Source organism: Octodon degus, unplaced genomic scaffold (genome assembly GCF_000260255.1).
Source record: "Octodon degus isolate 3935 unplaced genomic scaffold, OctDeg1.0 scaffold00064, whole genome shotgun sequence".
Taxonomy (NCBI): Eukaryota; Metazoa; Chordata; class Mammalia; order Rodentia; family Octodontidae; genus Octodon; species Octodon degus.
This window is the reverse complement of record NW_004524640.1, coordinates 2,291,415-2,305,037: the sequence shown is the minus strand read 5'-3', so window position 1 is coordinate 2,305,037 and position 13,623 is coordinate 2,291,415. Positions and strand designations below refer to the sequence as shown.

Here is a 13,623-nt window from a genome sequence, read left to right as displayed (position 1 = left end):
GTGATACACCAGATAGTGTGCTTGGTGATACACCAAATAGTGTGCTTAGTGATATACCATGTAGTATGCTTAATGATGTAACAGATGATGTGCTTAGGGATACACCAGGTAGTGTGCTTAGCAATGTACCAGATAGTGTACTTAGTAAAATACCAGATTACAGTTCAAACTTTTACGACTAGAATATAATAATGCTACAGTTTTTTTGCTCAGATATTTTCAAACACATCTTCTAAAATGATGAAGATCAACTGTGCCTTTTTCAAAGTACGTATTTTGCTCTATAATCAAAATAATTTTTAACTAAAAATTTAAAAATAATACTGTTGCATTCAATATATCTGGAAGGCCTGTGAGAAAGCAATACTAGTGATGGTATCCACGAGGAAAGCTGTGGGGGCCGGGTTCACAGCGCAGAAGACAAGATATCGGAGCCCTCTGAGTTACACTCAGGTGGACACAGCATTCATAAATATATGAGAACAAAAATTTTAAAGTAATTTTGGGATTTCCCCCCTTTAAAATTTTCTCTGCACTAAGTTCATTTCTCACCCATTCTACTTCCCATTTCTTGCCAGCTTTTGGATTAGCTCTCTTTTAGGATCATGCACACTGTTACTAAGATACTTTAGCCATTAATATCTGTTAATTGTGCCAACAAGCAATAATGCAAAGTTTGAAACACTTTTACAAAATTATGCCTCATTAGAAACAATCTGACTGTATTAAATGTGCCTTTTATATAAATCTATGTCATTATCAACTTAGGAGCCGAGGAGCCAAAATTGTAGTGTGCTTTTCCTAAGAAAAGAGATAGAGGAAATTGTCTTAGATATTTGTGCTTGAAAAGAGAATTCATTTAGAAGAGGGTAAGGCAGATATTTGCACCAAAATATTTTGCTATTATTTTCTAGAAATCCATTTATATACTTTACTGTTGTGAGCATTTTCTTTTATTATGGGGTCCAACCAACATCTGCAGATTTTTCTTGAGCTTGTGCTCTGTGGTAGGAAGTCTGGGAGGATTCAGATGTACAGACCATAGAACATACACACGACAGGCGAGCAGCACTTCTAGCAATGCTTAGAGTTCACAGTTTTAATAAGGCGTGGGTGGTTCTCAGATGTTACCAAAGGCCGTCCAAAACAAGGCTTCTTCTTGAAGAGGCGTGTCTGAATTTTAATCTGTTTTATGTATGAAATAAAGTTCTGCTAAGTCACAAGACTGAACTCCGTACCGCAGCCTGGTGAGCCAGGGTTAAGTCACAAGTTCACTTCCGTGTGAGGGTGCTCAGGAAACCACACAGGATGTGTGTGGTCTCACGAATGGCCGAATGTGCCTTACAGATCCTGTGACCGGCTCTCCCCAGCTCCCCTCAAGGCCCTCAATATTTTCTCTCAGTGACATCATCAACTGACTGACATACTGACCTGTGGGTTATTGGCAGAAGAATGAGCCCCTCGTTACTCACCAGGCATGAAAGCAAGACTCTGTCCTGATGTGGTAGGAGTCCAAGGATAAGAGCAAACACAAAACCCAAGAGCTCACATTGATCAGCTGAGGGCGCATATGCTCAATTCCATCTCTTGGGGCATATTTATAAAATATATGGTGAACATTTGAATTGGAAAATATTACTATAGAAGATACACTATCAATAACTCCTCAAAATACTTCCCCTGACTTGGAATACACATTTCTTGTTATTTGTGCTACCTTAAAGTTCTGGACACCTCTCTTGTGCATGTATTTCATACAATGACTACAGTGTGTCCACATCCACCTTATTCACTGGACCTGACACGATAGGACTTCAGACTCTTCCAAAGTAAATGCGACCATGAATGGTGAATGGTTTAAATTAATTCAGGACATTGAGGCTGCAACAACAGTGCAACCAAATAAAAATGCTCATGTAAGAGAACTTTCCAGAACTGCTTCCGAAAGCAGCAAGAATGATGGGATACATGTACTCAATGAAGGGGGGAAATGGGAGGAAGGTTCAGTGCTTTTCTACTGTAATTAAAAAATTGAAACATTCGCTGTGGTTTTCAATCACAACTCATAATAGCTGACAAAGACCTCAATATTTCTAAGATATTTTTATCTATAAATATGCTTTGATGTGCTCCAGTGGTAGAAAGTTAGATTTAACTCCACGTGGCAGGGGTCAAGTTAGATATGTGGGTTGAAGAGAACCATGAGGATGCAAAAACTGAAGAAAACCGAGTGGAAAAACCATAGCTTTATTTGAGGCTGATTTCCAGCCTAATATTCCCTGTCCTACCACCTCAAGTATTTGAAATCGAATAAATGCATTCTAGTTACCGTCTCTATTGTTTGGTAGATCATTTACCTCTGTAGCTGACATTTTCTTTCTTCTAAAACAGGACTAGTTTCTTGACAGCATTTTAAAGCTGCTGATGGTTAATTAGTCATCTAATGTCTATTAAAAGGGAAAGGTGGTAAAAGAGTTATTTATGAATTGAGCTGAGATGAAAGTCCCTGTTTGTACCATTATACCTGACATGATTTAAAGGTATGAAGTCTTTCTGAAATGCCTATTCTTGTGTCTCTAGATGCAACCTGCCTCCCTTGTCGAGTGAATACACTAAAGATGTTGGATCCAAAAGTCATTTGGTGACAGCAAATCCCAGCATAATTCGGCAAAGGTAAGAGTGTATGACTTCTGTCTGCGTGGAACAGAGGAGAAAGTCTTCTGAAACACTGAGGATCTTAAAGACAGTGAGCATGAGCTGGTTGGGGAAGCAAAGAGGAAAACAATCTGCATAGGCAGGAAAGAGGAAGGAGGCACTCGTAAATAATGAGGCAGAATTGTGGGAAGCCACACAGTACTTCATGCTCCCTGTGGAGCTGTGTTTCTGACTGTCAGAGGCCGTGGACGAAACACGAGGATCAGTGGCTTTGCTCAAGGAAATAGTACAATTACCACTACTTTCAATTTTGAGTTTCAGTCCCACTTTATTGATTGCCAACTATGAACTGAAATAATCAAAGAGAATACACAGAATGAAGGACCAATCTACAGCATGCATGTGCTTTGAGACATTGTCAGGATGTATGTGACTGTGGTGATCATATAATGTTAATGTATCATACTATGTCATATCAAATTCGGCAGGTCTAGGGGAAATTCTTGCTCAGCATCAACCCCATAAATCTCGGCAGCTGCTAAGGGAGCTTTGAAAAGTTAGTCTCATAGAGGAAGCCCATCTCTGAGCTGTCAGTTCTCAGGCCTACGGACTGTTTATGGTAGAGAATGGGTCCATTTCTGAGGAAAGGAAAGTTAGACAGTGTCTTTTAGATCTTTCTGTGTAGCCAGTGCCAAGAGTTGAGAGCTCCAGATGTTCTGGTCCCAATCCCTTGCTATCTGAGAAAGTCTTATCAAGTGGACAACATGTACATTTATACTTGTTTTGAGTCATAAGTGTTCTCATAAAGTGTATATCTCAAAATGCAATCAATTAACTTTTAATTTTGCAAACTACTCTCCAATATACATTTTATTTCAGTAACTGGTGAGACCTTTTCTACATTGAAAGCAAAAATGTATACTTACTATCAATCTTTCAAGTGTTGTCACTGTGGTTGAGTGAAAGTAATACATTGTTAACTTAATTTGCATTTTTCTGCATATATGATGGGTTATGTTGGTATTGATTGTTAGAATTTCTTCTTTGAATTGCCTTTTTCTTATTTTTGCTTTCTTCTTTAAAAAATATCTTCCCATTGATATGTAGGTATAGACTTTAAGGCTTTGTTTATTATATATAGCAAATGTTTGCTTTTATTTTATCATGGATTTTAGGTTATGTTGTATTGTTTAAAATATTCATACTTATGCAATGAAATTTGTTAGCCTTTTATAACTTCTTTTTATTAAAAGTCTTTTGCGGGCAATTTTCTTTGCCCTATGACATTTTCATTAAAAATATTATCCTGTTTTGTAGTATATTTATAATTTAATGCTTCATACTTAAGAGATGTAATCTATATGAGTGTGTTATTTTTATTTTTTAAAATTAATTTTATTGGTACATTTTAAATGTATTACTTTAAGAAGAAAATATATATTCATTATAAGAAACAAGTACAAGGAAGAAGTTAAGAAAGAACAGAACAATTTTTCTTTGATTAATTGGAAAAGTTTTATTTTTAAATATTTGTACATTCACAGGAAATATTTTTTTTTGCTCAAAAAATGAACAAAAAATGTTCCATGAACTCTTTACCCAATTGTCCCCAAAGGTAATATTTTGTGTAACCATAGTTTACTACTTTTGACCATTATTTCTTTTAGGAAAAAATAACACTGCTGGTGGAATGGGGTTAAACATTCATCATGTTATATTCAGAAGATCCTGTTTTTTTTAACTTGAATATGTGGAGTTTTTAATAAAATTTAAAGAGTAAGATGGAAAAGAATATTAAAACATGGCGACTAGGGCCAGCCAAATAGCTCAGTGGATTAAAGCGCCTGCTAGCAGGCACAGGGGCTGGGGTTTGATCCCCAGGCCCACCCCCCAGGGCACCCTGAGATGGCAATTGAGACTGGGCATGGTGGCATGCACCTGTAATCCCAGCTCTTGGGAGGCTATAAACAGGCAAGATCACTATGAGTCTGATCTAGTTGTGAGACCCTGAACACCCTGTAGACCCTTCCCTAAAATACAATCAATCAATCAATCAATCAATCAATAAATAAATAAATAAATAAATAAAACAAGGTGATTGAGAGAGGTAGAAAGTGAACAAAGGAGGGAGAAGGAAAGAGAAATTGTGTTTTTGAGGAAAAAAATATGAAGAAACAAAGGAAGATAGGGTCAAAAATTAAAAATGAAGGAGGAAATTAAACCTCTGGGACAACCTAAACTCAGTACAAAGGGGACAAAACACACAAACAAGCCAAATCCCCTTAGCAACATTTGGTAAATAGTTTATGTTCCTTTATGCCAGGCTCCGCGTCCTTTATCTACTTTGTCACACTTTGCCCTGAAAACAATCCTCCTAGGTGGAAATGAGCCACTGCATTTTTATGGACAGACTGAAGAGAGGTGGCACTAACTGGCATCTGTTTGTTGAAGAACATAACCTGTTGTTGTCTTTTTCCTTCCTTTACTGAGCTTTATGAATGGCTCGCAACAGGAAGGATCCTTTCAACATACAGCCCCTAAATCACTGGTCTTCAATTATGTTTGTTTTAATAGCCTTCAAAATATTTTTTAATCCATCACTTCCTTGGTTCTTTTCATGTTATCTATTTTTTTTTTTTGCCACAAGGTTAAGTTGTTGCCAACTATAAATTTACAGTGCATTATGTGTTAGGCCTATGCTTCAAGTACCTAGTGTCAAAGCTCACAAGTGTGGATTTAGCTCTTTTGATGTTAAAGTCAATGCTTTTTGTCATATTAATCATTAGGATGACTTCTATCAGAGAAGCCTGCCTTTTAAAATAGCAATACAGAGTCACCTAATACAGTCATTTCACTTTCTCGCCCAAAATTATTCCACATGTAAATAAGGTGTGGGGAACTGCTGAGAGTTCACCCCTTGGATAAATAAAGCCCAGTTCCTCTGTTTCTTCTAGAGGTATCCTTGCCTTTTCCCCCAGGAAATATCCCTTCAGAAGGTCTTTGGTGGTCTGGTGGTTTTTATCCTCAGGTGATTTCTTCCTTGTGGTAATAGAAGCCTCAGCTTTCTTTTGTGATGTGGAAAAAAATTGTGAAAATAGAGTTTGGAAAATAACTTTTTACATTGTCAGTCTTGAACAAATACATTTTAGAAAAGTGTGTGGGTGGACAATCAAGGGAAGAAGGGAGATTAAAAAGTGAGCTCCGTAAGGTCAAATTTCACTCCTTTGAAAGATTTTATTTTCTAAAGTCTATTCTGGGACTGGGAATACCAAATTGAATGAAACAGGTTCAAGCCCCGAAGTCAACAGACATACCCACTGCCTTTCCATCTGTGGAAGGCCCTTAGAAATTTCAGGGACCTTTTCCCAAAATGAATTTTAAAATTTTCTTGCATCTGCATGTCAACATTTTCATTAGATTTTCCAAGTGTTCCCTTATTCCCAAAAGGATTAACCTTCTCTGGCCTCCCTGAGTTATCCTGTGCTAACTTGATGAGGAGAATAAATGAAGAGCTCTCAGACTTCCTCAGTTTTTAGTAGAGCTGAAAATTCAGTGAGTCGTATGACCTAAATCAGGGCTGTATGATATTTATTCCCAGACATAATAAATGGGTTTGGACAAAATACTGCTAAATAAAAACCAAAATTTTATCAGTTATCCTATTGTGGCTTTAAGCATTCATTTTGAACTTTAAGGCTCACCGACTTGGGAATTGCTTGTTTGTACTCAGTTAAAAATAGTGAGAAGTCTGGTGTGTTTCCTTACAGGCCTAAAGGAGGAAATAAAATAGAGATGAGTAACTTGGGGCTGGGAGTCTTTTGTCTGTGTCCTTAGGCCCGTTGGCATACAGGACATGCACAGCTATGGAATGAACTGAATTTCTGGCTCACATTGTCTATTCTTTAAAAAAAAAAATGTTAATGATTTTTTTTTTTTTTTTTTTTTTTTTTTTTTTTGGTGTCGGTATAGCTTTGTTCTTGAGTGGATAAGGTTAATTTTAGGAATGAATATTTCAAAATGGTATTACTGGGGCTGGGGAGATAGCTCAGCGATCTAAGTGCCTGCTTGGCAAAGGCAAGGATCCGGGTTTGATCCCTGGTACTGCATGCTGTGCCTGCCCCACAACCAGGCGTGGTGGTGCATGCCCATAATCCCAGCACTGGGCAGGCAGTGACAGGAGGATCACTAGGAGTCTGAGCAAGACTCATGATGTAGAAAGACAGGGTATGATATGAATAAATAAATAAGGCATTAATGAATCTAAAGTTTGTTACTTTTTGAAAAGATGGACATAAATTAGGAAAGCATAAAGGCTTTTAGAACAAATGGAGTAAAAATCCCGGTGAGTTCACCATTACAGATGGTAAGTGCGTACCTTTTAGTTCACTAGAAAACAATGATATGAGACTCTGATATTTGTTTTAAGATTCCCAGTGCTGTGTACAGTGAGAACTTCATCAAGAATTCCACTTTTTTCTATGATTCTTGCTGCCCACTGAACTGGACAAGAACTGAATCTCTTCCTGTATAAGTGGAAGAGATTTTAGCCTACGGTTGTTGGTTCTGATTCTATTAAAGGAATTGGGAACATGAAGATAATAGGTTATAAGAAAGATAACCTTTATATGTTTAAGATATTAGTCCTAAAAAAAAAGATATTAGTCCTTTGTCTGAGGAGTAGCTGGCAAAAAATTTTTCCAATTCTGTGGGTTGTCTCTTCACTCTTGGTTGTTTTTTTTTTCCTGTGCAAAAGCCTGTTAATTTGATGTGAACCCAATTGTTGATGTATTATTTCCTGTATAAGTAAGATTTTGTTCATAAAGTCTTTGCCCATAAAAAAAAGAAAGATAACCTAGGTCCAAAAAATGATAGTAATTTCTCTATACAATTTTGTGGCTTGTGTTTCACATTGTGTTCCTAACGCTTCTGTCTCTTCTGTTGGACTACTTTCTTTTTTTTTCTCTCCAACTGGAAGGCTTCACAGTCACTAATATCCATGCTGACTAACATCTTCAGTGAGATGAGAGAATTTGAAGCATGTTGTAAAACTGGACTTAGAGGTAGAAAGTAGATGGAGAAAAGATGTCCCCAAAAGGACATGACTCTGTAGAGTGTGTGACAGTACTACACAGTGGTGAAGAACACAGGTGTTAACTTTAAACAGATGTGTTTCCAATACTAGCACCCATACCAGTAGGTGCTTCTGTTTCCCAGCTATGTAGCCTTAGTTGCGTAACCTCCCTTCTGGTACTGAGAATAGAATCGTTTACCCTGAGGATTGCTGAGACGTACACGTGAGATATGTAGAGGCCTCCAGGAGAAGCATCATTGCTGGGCCTGTGGTGCACACCTGTGATCCCAGCACAAGGGAAGCTGAGGCAGGAGGACTGCCAGGAGTTCAAGGTGAGCCTGGGCTACATAGTGAATTCAAAGCCAGCCTGAACTACATAGTGAGACCTTGTCTCAAAAGAAAAAGTGCCATTAATATGTAAGTATTAAATAAATATTAGAGTAGCCTAAATTTTCATGACCATACAGACCACCTGAGAGCAGCTTACATTCCCGTGAACAAACATCAGGGTAGGTGCCTACCAGGGGTACCAGACTGAGTTCTGAAACATCAATGTACACAATGGGTTGATTTCTAATAGGTATGTCTAATTAGCGTGCCATATGTGGAGCCCACTGGGCCAATAATTTGCATCCATTTTTTTCCATGCACCCTTCCTTACCTTCTTGTTAATGTTTGTTTTGGTTGTGTATTTTTCCTGCTCAGTAAGTAGCATGTTGAAAAGTTCCAATTTCAGTAGGAAAAAAAAAAAATGGGCAGAGAGCTTTCTGAAATCCAACAAGATAGCATTGGTTGTAGATGATCTAAGCTAAATTCCTTAACCACTTGGATAGGAAGAGGCTTGATTCAGTTCTTGTCCAGCTGGGTTTGCAACAAGAATCATGGAAAGAACTGAGTTCATGAACCAAGGTATCACTGTATAGGATGCCGGAACTACTCTTTCATGTAACATGGTAGGAGACATGTAATAGCTCCCCAATTCTGTTTTCCAAGCATGCTTTGTACGGAACTATTTCTTACTGAATTTTGAGGTTTCAGATAGAGAGCTTCATGGGCCTAGAGTTGGTTCCATTGTTGGATCTGAATAATGCAAAGGTGTGGGATTGTTAGAATGAGCCTGAAGAGGGTAAGTGAGGAAAAAGAGAGGAGCTAGAGAAGGGAAAAGGCCAGGAATGAAAGCTTTGGGAACTGTAGGCCAGTTGGAAGGAAAAGAACAGAAGTGTTTAAAATCAATTCTAATTTGTTTTTAAAGAAAGTATGTAGGTTGAGATTGTTTTGCCTTAATTCTCTCTCACCTGTTTTGACTCTTGAGGTTTTTAATATATCCATGCACTTTTTTAAATGACATTCATGTGTGTATGCATGTGTATGTATATGTGTAAATGGCCAAGAGACTGCTGTGGCTCATTCCTTTGGGATCAGTCATGGCAGCTGTGTATGTGGGTATGCGTGCTGGGGGGTGTGTGCTTGCATACAAGGGTGGGCCTGGGTGTAGGCAGTGAAGAGACCACTATGTCTCATTCATCTGAAATCAATCACGATTTGCGCTCTGGATGACAGCACTGAGGAGGCCCCGAGGTGATCTGGAAAATGTCACCCTCTGGGGAACTTCAGTGTGCAATCTTGGAAACTATCCCACTTGCACTGACCGCTGGTCCCTTTGGAATGTGGAGCCACCCTTTGACTCACAGAGATGCGTCGATAGGGGTCAAGGTATTTGGGGCCGCGCCTTAGCTGTAGCAGGTGCTTCACATCAACGTAAAGTGTGAAACTGGCTCATTCTCATACAAATCCCACGTGTGACAAGAGCTTCTCTGGGCAGAGCGTGCCGGGGGTCTGCCTGTGAACACCCCCACTACAAGGAGTTGGTTATGTGTTTGGTGAATTCAGATTACTCAGCTGTTAATGAACTTTTCTAATTGTGCTTAGGAAATAAGATGAGAGTGATCATTATTAGTATGTATATGAATACTTCTCTAGTATCTGAAAATTACTTCGTTAAATTGACATTTGCAATTAACTTTACTGGTGAGCATGAACCATATGGATTGAATAGAGTGCGGTTTCAGGAATTCCTAATTGTATTATTTAATTATATATAGGCTTCTGTCACTAAAGTAATCAAGTCATGTATTAGCAGAAACGATTTTCTAACTCAAATTATAAAAGCATGTCTTCTATGACTAAATTGCTTTAATTTATTTAATAGAACACATTTTCATTTTTGTCTTGTTTCTTTTTTTAAAAAAAGCATTTTAGTGTTTTTTGATGTGCAAATCATGATATATATTTTCAGCTTACATTTTCAGTATGAGCTCGTATTGGGAGCGGTCCATGACACACACCTGCAAACCCAGACAACACAGACGAAAAGTGCCTGGAAGATCAGCGTCACAGCGTACATTGTTGACAAGGGCAGGGTGTAATGGGTGGAATAGATACTATATTCAATACATATTTGTAATGGTTGGTGCTTTGCAACAATTTGAAAAGTCTAGAAGCTTAATTAAGTAACTCAGCAGTTCTACCTCCGAGGGTGTAGAAGACATGCCCTCACCACTCTAGGATGTTGTTCATTTTGTCAACTTGAAAACTTTACTGAGGGGCCGGGGAGATAGCTCAGTAGAATAAGTGCTTGCCTGGCAAGTGCAAGGGTCTGAGTTCAATCCCCGGTTCTGAAAAAGGAAAAAAAAAAAAAAAGTTTACCTAAGTAACTCATCTTGGGGTCAGAAGCCTCGTTCTGTAAACATCCCGAGCCTGTCTCAGTCAGATTGCCCTCACATCCTGTGCAAGAGCAGGGCACAGAGACCGTGTGAGTGCTACGCCCCCTGGAGGTGGGTAGCCTGTGCACAATATAATAGAGGGAAAAGACTTGCTCTCTCCCCATCCTTTGTTCTTGTTGCTTTTGCTGTCTTCTGATGCCTTGAACCATTGCCCCTCTGCCATGTGCCACCTAGCCATGGAGCCAGCTGATTATAGACTGAAACCTCTACAAACTGTGAGCAAAATAAACTTTTCCCTCTTTAATGTGGGCACCAGGTTTTTGTCTGAGCAATGAGATTAAAGTAACTAAGACAGTATTGTTGCATATACTCCAGGGACCAAGGCTTTCATACACACAGGGCCTGTGCTTGCAGCTTCCTGCGCAGTTGTCACAGCAGTTATTGCAATGTTGGCATTGCATACTAAGTTTGACAGACAGTCAGAATATCTCTGAAAGGACTGAATACTTGCTGCGTATAAAGAAAAGCAGAAAGAGCAATGGGGTGTAAATTTGATTTATAAGCCAATTATTTCAGAAAATGATGAGAGCAGTTTTATGTCTTCTGAAAAATCAAGAGAAAAGACCCACAAGTAAATGAAAGTTTATTATAAGTAGTTACTAAGGTATATGCAGTGTCTCTGTATCATAGGCCAAATGATGCAAAGGAAGAATTGGAACGGATGAAAGAAATGTCAGAAAGGGGCTGGGGAGATAGCTCAGTGGCGTAAGTGCCTGCCTGGCAAGCACGAGGTCCTGAGTTTGATGCCTGGTACCGCCAAAAAAAAAAAGTCAGAGTGAAGAGGCTAGTGCAGGACTAGTCATAGCACCACTGAAATCCTATTCATCTCGGAGACTGAGGCAGGAGGATCAAGAGTTGGGGCCCAGCCTGAGCAACCTAGTGAGACTCCATCTGGAAATTTAAAAATAAATAAGTAATCAGGGCCAGCCAAATAGCTCAGCAGAGCACAGGGGCGGGGGAACCAATCCCCCAGGCCTGCCATGCTGGCCCGACCCCAGGGCGCAATGAGACTGGGCATGGTGGTATGCACCTGGGAGGCTGTAAACAGGTGGATCACTACAAGTCTGATCTAGTAGTGAGACCCTGAACACCCTAAAGACTGTTCCCTAAAGTATAAAAAAAAAAAAAAAAAAAAAGAAGTAATTAAAGAAGTTTACTAAGAGCCTGGGGATGAACCTCATGCAAAGGCCCAGTACTACAACAAAACAAAACAAGACAAGACAATACAAATCCCTGAGACAGTGTTTGTTGTATTGGCAGTACTATTTTTTCCTTTACTATGCCCAATAGTCCAGTATCTCAGATGGCATGAAATATAATTTCTTTTAATGAACAGGATCTTTCAAATACTCTGAAATAAAAAGAATGAGGTAGGAAGTGAAAGTTTGAGTGAGCATTTAGAGAAAGTGGCTCAAGAAAGCAAACCTGGAGCTCCGCGTAGCCACTGGGTTCTGTAGGCCATGGTCCTCCTCTTGACTGTCCAGTGAAAACACCTATGACAGACATCTGAATGTGATTTCCTGCGATGAAAGGTTAAAAACCAGAGCAGATGCTTGACCCTCGGTGCTGAGCTCTCTTGTCTGGGCGTATAGATGGTGAGGTGCTCCCTAGGGGCTGATAGTTAGTTGCACAGTTTAGCCACGATTTAGGGGAAGCAGGGAAGCACCCTCATGAGTCAGGAAGGAGATTGAGATTGAAAAGGGGAGGGAAGGATTTGGTGGTTGGTCATGACTTTGTATTTCCAAGAGCCTGACAGTAACAGGCAGCATGAGAGACTGAAAGAATACATGTTCAGTAAACAGTAGCAAAACCTGTTATTCTGTATAACGGTGTGTGCCAATTCATTTTTAAAAAGCTATCCAGACATTTAAAAGAGAAAGTTAAGTGTGTTGAAAAACAAACAACAAACACAAAATGCAGCATAGTAAGCTCCAAGTTTATGAATCAGCAAGGAAAAAAAAAATCCCAAAAAAACACAACAGAGAAGCTGCTATAAGTTAATGCAGGGAATTATTTTATTAAGGTATAATTGACAAGCTCTCCTATTTCTTGTTGGCTTTGGAGCTGTTTTACACAGCAGAGTCCTGTCATCAAATAATTACTCCTAGTGGTAGTTTTAAACTACACCCTAGCTTTGTCCTGTCTGGATAAACAATGATTACTCTTTTCCCGAATAAATTGTGATTACCCTCCTTCCCATTTTCTCTACTTCTATTATCATTCACCTTTCTGAGCCAATTTTCACAGCAAATTATCTGTTGATATTTTGGCCCTAGGGCCTCCTGTAAATTCTCTGCAAATGACTCTGCTTCCCAGGAGGCCATGTCGGTTTCAATTTGCAGTGGCTTCCCTGGGGTACTTGTGGTAGGGCCCTCCACTGGCTTTGCTCGGGGTCACCCCTGCCAGCTCCACTGGGTGGACCCCCACTCCTCTTATTAGTGACTGCAGGGAGCTTACGAGCCATTTGATCATCTTGGTCCCCCCTCTTTCCCCCTCAACATCACAACAGTTTCTCCTCTTCATTGCTTCCACCGCCGTTCGGGATTCCTGTTTAACAATCCAAAATAATAGCAGTCCATAATAATAGTGGGTTCACAGGTATCAGCATATATAGTTACTCAGGGTGAGAATCCTGCCAATTAACTGCTAGTTTCAAAAACCTGCTGAAGATTCTCAGGATCATTGCCTTAACCATCTTCTGCATATAAATGTATGGTTTTGCCCCTATCATGTTTCCCAGCTTTTCTCCTTGCCCTCTCTTCATTATTTAATCCTTAAGTTCTTGCTTTCCTTTTCATTGTGTTATACCTTTCTATTTTTGTTTCTTCTTTTGAGTTCTTACACTAGGGAGACTATATGATATTTGCACACATGTGTATCTGGTTTATTTCACTTATGAGTATATCTTCAAGTGACATCACTTAAATGTAAAGCCTTCGTGTTCATCATTCTTTATAGCTATACTGGACTACATTGGATTATTTTGCTGAATTCATGCACCTACAATATTTAAATGGCAATAGAATACCTGTCTCTGACAAAACTAAACAAAAAGGAGACTATAAATGAAGCACCATTTTTTAGTGAAATAAAATATAAATTTGTGTATATACA

General features: G+C 39.1%; 1 protein-coding gene across 1 annotated transcript in view; it reads left to right on the top strand.

The window, feature by feature from the left end:
* Positions 1-13,623, top strand: part of St8sia1 (ST8 alpha-N-acetyl-neuraminide alpha-2,8-sialyltransferase 1) — a 154,475-nt gene that overhangs the window by 101,940 nt on the left and 38,912 nt on the right. The window contains exon 4 of the mRNA XM_004634549.2: positions 2,581-2,673. Coding sequence (XP_004634606.1) covers positions 2,581-2,673 — 93 coding nt within the window. The remainder of the gene's footprint in view (positions 1-2,580; positions 2,674-13,623) is intronic.